We start from the raw sequence: 9,506 nt of genomic DNA on the forward strand, positions 1-9,506 counted from the left end.
TATATACGGTATTGGACCTTTTGTAACTCATTTCATACATGAAGGGTTTACTTATAATCCTTTTAAAAATACACACCAGGAGTGATGGTGTACAACTTTAATCCCAGTACTTAGGGAAGCAAGAGGAGGGGGAGCTCTATGAGTTCAAGGCCAGCCTGGTCTACAAAGTGAGTCCAGGACAGCAAAGGCTAAACACAGAAACCCTGTCTTGAAAATCAAAAAACCAACCAACCAGACAACAATAACAAAAACAAAACAAAGAAAATCCCCAAGACTGCTATTACAAACTGTTTAGGATAATTAAATATTGTAAGTTAATAGTCAATCAAACTTACAGTCTCGTCAGTTACTAGATTATCACAGAAGTATACATCTTACATTTAACAGATAGTAAATAACTAGAAACAATTTTTGCCTATTTAGATTTACTATAGATGGATAATAATAATTAAACACTATGCAAATATAGATAGGTAGATGGTCTTCAAAAACCTGAGACCTACAGAGTATGGCATGTAGAGATATTTTTGTTATTTTCAGGATTCTTTGACAATGAGACATTTCAGCTCCTGGCAGCACCCCCAGCCTACCTCAATGAAGATGATGGCACTGAATACTCTTCATTGGGAGATGATGGCTTCAAATGTGGCAAAGCCACCGGGCAAAGAAATGCCCCTACTCAAGTGCAGCCAGAATGCTGCCCAATATGGGCAAAACTTGAATGTTGGGAAGTTGGCTACCAAGCTCTGCCAAGACAGGGTAAGCAAGTCCTTCATAGTTTCTACTTCACAAGTCTGTCAGATATGCTGGCCAAAAGGCTGAAAATTATGCTCCAATATTATAGAGAGATATTGGGTGACTGTACAGGCAGCGAAACTGTCTCTGTCATTTTTATTTATTTTGGAAACTACTTGCCTGCACATCCTACAGATAATTTTATTCCTTTTCAAGTCTCTGATGGAATAGAAGACTAGATAGTTATACTGATTTAGGTTCAGAACTAGACTCACTAAGACAGGATAAATGATGTTTTCTACAAGGTTGCCAAATACAAATATGCTAAACATTGTGAATGTAACTTTTATATATTGTTTTCCTGATTGTTTCATAATTGTTCTTATTGTATGTGGTTTATTATATATATTATATATAATTATATGTTATAATATTTAGCCTTTTATTGCACTAAAAGAGGGAATTATAGAGGAATATCTTGTGTGTTGTATAAATGTAGCAGCTGTCAATAAAAATCTGATTGGCTAATTAGCTGGGCAGTAAGTGGAAGGTGGGACTTCCTGGTAGGGAGAAAGGAACTCCGGGAAGAGGAAAGAAGGCCATTTTGCCAGGAGACACTGAGGGAGAGAGATGTGATTATGGGCCTGGGAGGATAGCTGGCCACATGGCTGGATGAGGCAAGGTGGAGAGGTTAACTTAGATGAGCTATTCGAGAGTCTGCCCAGCTAAGGCCTAGGCTTTGAAGATTTTAAAAGGTCTTGCTGCCTTTATTTTTACGGTCTAACAGCTGCCCTGGAGCTTAGGCCTTTCTTCACCAGGAGACATAGACTGCTGGTCTTCAGTAGGCATTTGCAGGAGGTGGGCTAAAGAACAGGGGACATTAAAACTAAGCCACCAAAGAAGCACTGAGCATGGTGGGAGAGGACAGAGTGCTCCAACAGATGGGGGCCTTTACAGAAAGATTTTTCTTCTGGTGTGAATATCGACAAAAAACAAGCAAAAAACTAAGCACATCTTCCATCCTCTTACCTGGGTCCCCGGGATCTGAACTCAAATCTTCATGTTTGAGCGGCAGGCATGCCCCCCACCAAGCCATATTCTCAGTCCAATCCTGGGAATTTTTAAATTAAGAAGCTATCTTTTCTACTTTAGGTAATATTCAGTCACTTCATGCAACTAATGTGAACAACAGTGGTGACAAAGGTCATTATATCTGAGTGGTAGTTTGGCTTTAAAAGTCCCTTGGGAGTACTGAGAGCCACCCAGTTCCCTGCGGAGATTCATAAGGCATGCACTGATTGTTCCGGAAGGAAACACTTGCCCCAGAAGAGCAAAAGGCCAATGAGCCCAGACACAGGCTTCATTTGCTGAGTCTTCTTGGCCATTGGTGTCTGCAGGTCAACCTGGCACTCCACAAGGGCAGCAAACAACTGAACACCCACTGACAGTGCCTTGAGTGCATTAGGAGAGACTGGGCTGTGTGAGGACTTCAGCGGCAGTGTGTGGCTCCTGCAGAGGAAGTATCCGAGTTGTCCCAGTGGGCACGGTTGTGTTTGTGTACTGAAATGGCCACCAGGTCAGAATTCATTGGTGAGATTAAAGTGCAGGAGAGTTGGGGTCTTTGCTGCATAGCAGGTTGCATCAGCTTCCGAAGCCTTTACATTTCTGAGGCTGAGTTCCTCAGGTTTTGGGTCAGCCACGAGCTGCTCCAGACCCTGAGTTCCTATGCCCAAGGGTCAGTGCACTTGACTGTCAGGTGACAAGGGCCAGTGCTTCCACTGTTTGTGCCACATGGCCATTTTGGATCTAACTTCTATTGATTAGGTCATAACAGAACTGCCACAGTCCAACCAATGGAATCTGAACTCTTTGCTCATGAGTGATGGGAAACATGATAAGATCTCAAGAAATCCAAGAACACACAAAAGAAAACTCCAGAATGTCCCTCAGAAGACAGAGAACAGATTTATTAACAAAATTTTAGCATATCAGATATGTCTCTAATCCCAGCTTGCCTAGGGTAGTCCTAGGCTACATATCAAAATGTTTCAAACAAATTTAAAAAAATAACCATTTTTTTTTCCAAAAATCAAACTTAATATACAAAATAGATAGCGGATCAGGGCCAGGTAAGGGGTATCCTAGGAATGCAAGGTTGGTTCAACCCTTGAAATTTAGTCACTGTAAACTACTACATTAACTGACTAAAACAAAGCCCTATGTGTGCCTCTGCACTCAGGAGGCAGAGGCAGGTGGGTCTCTCTGAGTTCTAGGCCAGCCTGGTCTACAAAGCTAGTCCAGGACAGCCAAGGCTATACAGAGAAACCTTGTCTCAAAAAAATAAATAAATAAAATAAATAAACTTAGTAATATGAGACCATGGGATCACCTCAGAGATGCCAAAAAAGCATTTCTTTAAAAAGGACAAGATTAATTTCTGATTTCTAAGACAAAACCTGAAACTCAGCAAACATAAAAAAGCATTTCCTCAGGCTTTTCCTTATACTTTCCTGTGGAGCACTCTCAGCAAAAAAACATGTTTTCGCCCTGGCCTTCACCTGAAGACAGGGATAGGCAGGGTGTTTTGCCAGATCCTCTTCCTTTTGTTTGTGTGAGGGTCACACAGACAAGTGGTTGAGGTAAACAAGTTTGACTTCTTGATGAACCCCTTCATTGTATGGAGGTGCTTTGCCCTGACTATAAAAAGGAATTGTGGAATAAACCATGTGCAACAGTTTCTCCTGGCAGCCCTCTCGAACTGATCTTGCGTGTAATGTGTTATTTTTCATTTTCTTTCAACCCTCACTCCCCACTTGGGAACTGTTTTGACTCTGACGGTGGGCTCTGGCACTCTCCCCAAAGCTTCCTGTGACAAATTTGAAATAAAAAGCCCAATCATTACCATGGCTTTGAGTGATGTGCCCACCTCTCCTGTCCCATCTACTGTACTCTCCTCCCACCCTCCACTCCAGACACTGCCAGTAGCTGGCTATTCTTGAATCTGCTTTTCTGCTTGGTCTCTCTGTCATGAATGATTCCCTGAGGTAACACAGCTTGTTCCCTCTGCTGTACTTCTTGAAAGTTGGTCTCTGCTCAAATATCACCTCCCTAGGAGGTATTCCTCAGTCGTGCTTTGTAGAGCATCTCTTCTTATCACTGTTACCCTACTTTTTCCTGCTTGATTTAATTTCTCTTAAGACACACTGAATTACTATCAGCTCCCAACTAGATCATATGACCCTTAAAGCAGACAGGTTGTTCAATGCTGTGTACCTCTGGTGCCTAGGTCGTGACCAGAACATGGCAGTTCTCCATGTTCACTGAGAAAATGAACTCCGAATAGGAACACACACCTTTCCAATATCCTCACTAGGTGTGACACTTCTTTAAAGCACCTTCCAGTCCAATCTGTGGCAACAGCACTGCATGTCTCCTTGGCTAAGTCTCTGGATTTCCCTAGTCTTTTACCTATTGCTTTGCAAGCACCTTTGCTACATAATAAACTGTTCCTCTGCCCACAACATGCTAAGATATGTTGGCCAGTTTGCTGTGTATTGTGGTGGTGCTGCTCACCTTCTCTTCTGGCTTCTGGGTTTGAGATGTGCTTAGAAGGTCTTCCCATCCCAGGGTCACGGACACACCCATACTGTTTCCTCAAAATACCTACACATATGTGTATTTGAATGCATATATTGTTTAACTCTTTGATCTAGCGCGGATTAACTTTATAAAGAGTGGGGAATAATCTAATCTAAGAAGTAAATTCAAAGCCAGTTATACTGGTGCATGCTTATAATCCCAGATTCAAGATGGAGATACATTGAGACCAGCCTGCGCTACCATAGCCAGTCCCAGGCTAGCCTGAGCTGCACATTGAGTTCTAAGTCTGAATTACATGGCTAGTTCTCATAATGGAAAGAGAAAGTATAAAAAAGTTACATAAAGTTTATAAAGTTATATAAAGTTTAGCTTTAAAGTCCAATAAATACAAGTTTTAATTTTCTGAGGAAAGAAGTTATGAAAATAATTCAAAGTTCACCTGTTTTACAATGCACATGAAGACACATGTCAATATGTATGCACGTACAATAATGTACTTCACACAGTTCCCTGGAGCATGGCACTAAGACCTGCCGTTATGCTATAGAGCACCTTCAGGGGAAGTCTCTTTGCCTTCTTAGTGTCTTCTTACTTTCTTGGATCCTGAGCTCTTTTTTGATTCACTGTATTTTTTTTCAAAAAGTTTCTTTTCAAGTAAGCTCACTTCTTCATGGAGAGTAGAGGTCTTTATCCTCAGTAAGAAGGAGAAACTGTTTAATATAAACTGATAACTCAGAGAAAAATTTGATTCTTCATAGGTTGTCACATGTTTACAATAGCTAGAATGGGAAGGAGAAAGGTAGGTTATCCTTAAGCAGTAATTTAGAAGCTCTGGCACCCATCCATTGTCTACCCCCAAATCCCTTCCCCAGTAGATAGTTAGCCTCCACACAGCACCAGGAGTTAGAGGGAAACTTGGGAAATCTGCTGAAGCTCCTTAACTATATGAAAACTCTTCATACTGTATCCATGTCTACTTCTGAAATGCTGATCTGGCCCACAGTCAGGTTTAAACACGCTGCTTGGAGCAGCGTGATCCATGTAATATGTGTGGCCCTAACTCCCTGAGGGGCTAATACAAATACTTTATTATTTCAGATTTATTTTATAAGCGCTTTGCATTCATTTATGTATGTGTATTGCATGTATACCTAGTACCCTTGGAGATCAGAAGAGGGCCTGGGATCCCCTAGGACTGGAGATACAGGTGTTTGTGAGCCACCATGTGGATGCTGAACAGAGCCTGGGTCCTTTGAAAGAACAACAGGTGCTCTTAACCTCTCAGCTAGCTCTCTAGCCCTGAGTTTGTATTTTAAAGAACGAAATTCTGAGTCACTGCTTCATTAAACAAGCATAATTCCTAATTATGCTTTAAATGCCTGTCCTTGGGTCCACAGGTAAGTCCTCATCCTCACCAAGGAAACTTCTTTTTGTAACAGATGCAGGCTTACAGAAAATCACAACCAATCAAAACACAGAGGTGTGGAGTCCAGTCCTAAAGGACACATCACCAAAGCACTTCTGCGTCTGAGACTCAGTATACACAGCAGAGGAGGGGCGAAGAGACTACAAGGCAGGCGATAGGACTCTGCTGTGAGACTGCGTCTCCTAACATCAGAAGCCACACACATGACATCTCACAAATATGGCTGCCTAAACCCAAACAGAATGACAACAGACATATCAAAGCAGATGGGGAAGAGACCTCAGCCTTACACAGAGAACTAAAGGCAACTAGGAATGCCAAGATTGAGGGGTAGAGTAGTCTTCCTCAGGAAAAAGCACACCAATTAGTTGTCCACCAGCAAGTGGTCAGCCCTGAACACATACATACAAATAATATTATACAGACTGAGCAGGGTGTATTTAAGTACATATATCTATCTCTGTGTGTATACATTGTTGTATATATACACATACATGTAACAATGTATGTAACAACAATTAATGGAAAAAGGCAAGACAGTGAATTTGAAAGAGTGAAAGAAGGAGTATATGGAAAGGTTTGGAGGGAAGAAAGGGAGGTGGGAAATGGTGTAATTATATTATAACCTCAAAAAAGAAGAGAAAGGCTGAGCTATAGATTTCAGCATGCCTCTTGCTTCTGGAGTTTTAAAAACATGCATACCTTTTGCAGAACTTCTGGGTACTGAGCCAATACAGTGAGTTCTTGGTTATCAAGGACTGGCCTTTTGTTATCAGGAGTCCCTGGAGGCTATGTCCATGGAAACAAGGGCTATCGGTGTCTTCTTCGGTCCAGTTGAACTGAAAACTCGAAGGGCCCTTCTTTTCAACCATGGGTGTTGAACCAATAAGGGCACTAAATTGCTTTTGAAGATTTTCCACCATTTCTGGAGATGGAGGGAAGAGGCAAATGTCAATTCACAAGTAAAACGTGGAGTCTAAAGGAATGGGCTGCTGGTTTCTTAGCCTTAAGGGGTGGAAGTGAGCAATCAGGCCTCAAACTCTGGAGCCTCCTCCCTCAGTCTCCTGTGTGCACACTCACACCCACCTAGATTCATAGCTGCTGTAACATGTAGCATTAGGTGAGACTAGGCCTCAGGAAGTTACTGAACATTGATTTAAAGAGAGAGCATGGACAATCTCAGTGCAAGTCTCCTGACAGCTCTCACAGTCACAGAACAGAGAGTCTCAGGTTTGCTGGGAACTGGAGCTCTGCTATGAAAAACAGCAAGGTCCCAGAATATGGATTTCTGTGTGATTTCTCCTTTGGAAGGTTCCATACACGGCAGCACCCCCATCAAGTGGAGAGTGTGGCATGTGGAGAAGCGAGGTTCTCCCAACTGTGCTGCCACCTGGCCCTGCAACAGAACCATCAGACTCACCTCGTCTCTTATACGCGACTGACTTGTCCACGTGGGAGAGGTAGAGCGGCCTTCGGGTTTTCCAAGAGTACCTGCCCAAGGCAGAACAGAGCAGCAGAATGAGAAGTGAACAGCCAGAGCTCAGAGGCAGGGTTGGAACCTGAAGCTCGGCACCCCTGGGCACCTGTCTGCATCTGTCAGTGCTTCTGTTCCTGAAGGAAGCACCCAGCGAGAGCAGCCCAGTGGTGTGCTCCTGCTAGGAGCCATTATATAGAACACAGCCAAACAGTTCCCACCACCACACACTCCCCTGTATTTACTTTCGGGGCTGTTTCTCTTGCCTTTGCCCAAATGCTCATCACTGCGGGCTGCCCTTAGGATTCTGATTCTGAATACACATATAAAACAGACAGCGAGTTGCAGTCTCTCTGGCACACAGGGTCTGGAAAGCTCCTCTCTTCCTGGTGAGAATAGAAAGACCCAGATTCTAGCAAGACACACCTAAGAACCTGGTCTTGCTGAGGGAAGGTCAGTCAGGTGTGCTCACTGCAGAGGGAGTGCTGGGCTAAATGGATCCACAGGGTCCCCTCACCCCACCTCAGGGCAAAGGCTAACTGCTATCTGTCCTTCCTGCAGGTGACTGGTGACCAGAGTGAACAGTGACATTCACCACTTCTGCCCCAGGCAGCCACTAGCACAGTGCCCAGCAGACATTGCTGCAGCGGGACCACATAACGATGCTTCAAAGCTCATTTCCATCCTCCTGTCCGTCCTTCAGTAGGAGCCTTCCAGAAATTGCAGTAAAAAAATTCCACCTTCTTGATTCAGGCCACTAAATAAAAAATAAAGACAGCATGGTACAGGAAAGCACACTGACCAGAGGGTCTGCTCTGTTCCGCATGTGTCCAGCAGCTAGAGTGGCCATCAGGGTCTGGAGAGAGGCTGTCTTTGTCTCCTTTATGCCCTCTAGGGCACACAGTAGGCATTCAACTTAAGTATTTTTAATAACGGAACAGATGAATAAATGTGCCATCAAAGACACTGAGCATGTGTTTCCTACTCTTACAGGACAGTGAAGAGAAGTGACTGACATCATATTTGTGAGGCCTGAAGTGGGGATGACACACGCCTTTCATCCCACTGCTCAGCATGCAGAGGTGAGCTCCAGGATCGCCAGGGCTACATGGCTAGACCAGATCTCAAAACAATAACAACAACAAAAACAAAACAAAAAAAAACCCTGTTACTATGTGCTGCATGTGCTGCACAGAGTGCTGGTGCAACCCTGTGATCTCAGTATTCAAGAGGTAGAAGCAAAAGAATAAAGAGTTCAAGGCCAGCCTGGGCTACATAGTGAACTGAGGACAGCCAGACAGGGCTAAGTGAAGTTTTGTCTCACCAAGAAAAGTAACCAACAAGTAGGAATGTACAAACCTTGTGTGATCATGAGATGTGGTGCAGCTAGTGCAGAGTGCTGGCTCTCGGGAGCCCTGAGACAACCAGAATGTTCTAGAGAAGACACTAGGCGCAGGAAGCCTGAAACACACATCTCTGCTCACCTATAAACTCAACCACTGGTAACTGCCACATTTTTAATATTAGCTAAGAAGATATATATAAGCATACAGTTTAGTACTGGATCACCTTAACTAATGATCACTTTAACCACAAAAAACATAAAAAACTCAAGCCATCGGTGGTGGCACAAGCCTTTAATCCCAGCACTCAGGGAGGCAGAGGCAGCCGGATCTCTGAGTTCGAGGCCAGCCTGGTTATACACAAAATCCAAAACAGCCAGGGCTACGTACACAGAAAACCCTGTCTCAAAAAAAAAAAAAAAAAAAAATCAAATTATACAGTAGATGTTCTTTTTTTTACTTTGAGTTTTACAGTGATTTAAAATGTTAAGAACAGAAATTTCTGTAAGTACAGAAGTAGACGGTTAATATTATCTGAGACTATCTACTAAATATTACATGAGACTGTAAACTAAATTTAGTTAAATTATACCACACTTAAAATTGTCATTTAGCTCTATGGTGAGTTTTAAAATTATTATGTTTTTCAAGACAGAGTTTCTCTGTGTAGCCTTGGTGTCATAGACTCACTTTGTAGACCCGGCTGGCTTCAAACTCACAGAGACCTGCCTGCCTCTGCCTCCCTAAGTGCTGGGATTATAGGCATGAACCACCATGCCTGGCTTTTAAATTATTTTTAAAAACTACTAGTTTTTTTTTTAATTTTTTATTAATTACACTTTATTTATTTTGTACCCCCCCCATAAGCCCCTCCCTCCTCCCCTCCCAATCCCACCCTCCCTCCCCTTTCTGCATGCATGCCACTCCC

General features: G+C 43.1%; 1 protein-coding gene across 1 annotated transcript in view; it reads right to left on the reverse strand.

Moving 5' to 3' along the window:
* Positions 1–2,689: 2,689 nt before the first annotated feature.
* Taf1b (TATA-box binding protein associated factor, RNA polymerase I subunit B) overlaps positions 2,690–9,506 on the reverse strand; it is a 64,588-nt gene continuing 57,771 nt past the window's right edge. Inside the window, exons 13-15 of the mRNA XM_055626021.1 lie at positions 7,182–7,252; positions 6,464–6,686; positions 2,690–5,114 (exon numbers count right to left, since the gene is read on the reverse strand). Of these exons, the coding sequence (XP_055481996.1) occupies positions 4,913–5,114; positions 6,464–6,686; positions 7,182–7,252 (496 nt within the window). The 3' untranslated portion in view covers positions 2,690–4,912. The remainder of the gene's footprint in view (positions 5,115–6,463; positions 6,687–7,181; positions 7,253–9,506) is intronic.

Source organism: Psammomys obesus, unplaced genomic scaffold (genome assembly GCF_907164565.1).
Source record: "Psammomys obesus unplaced genomic scaffold, mPsaObe1.curated_primary_1811, whole genome shotgun sequence".
NCBI classification, from domain to species: domain Eukaryota; kingdom Metazoa; phylum Chordata; class Mammalia; order Rodentia; family Muridae; genus Psammomys; species Psammomys obesus.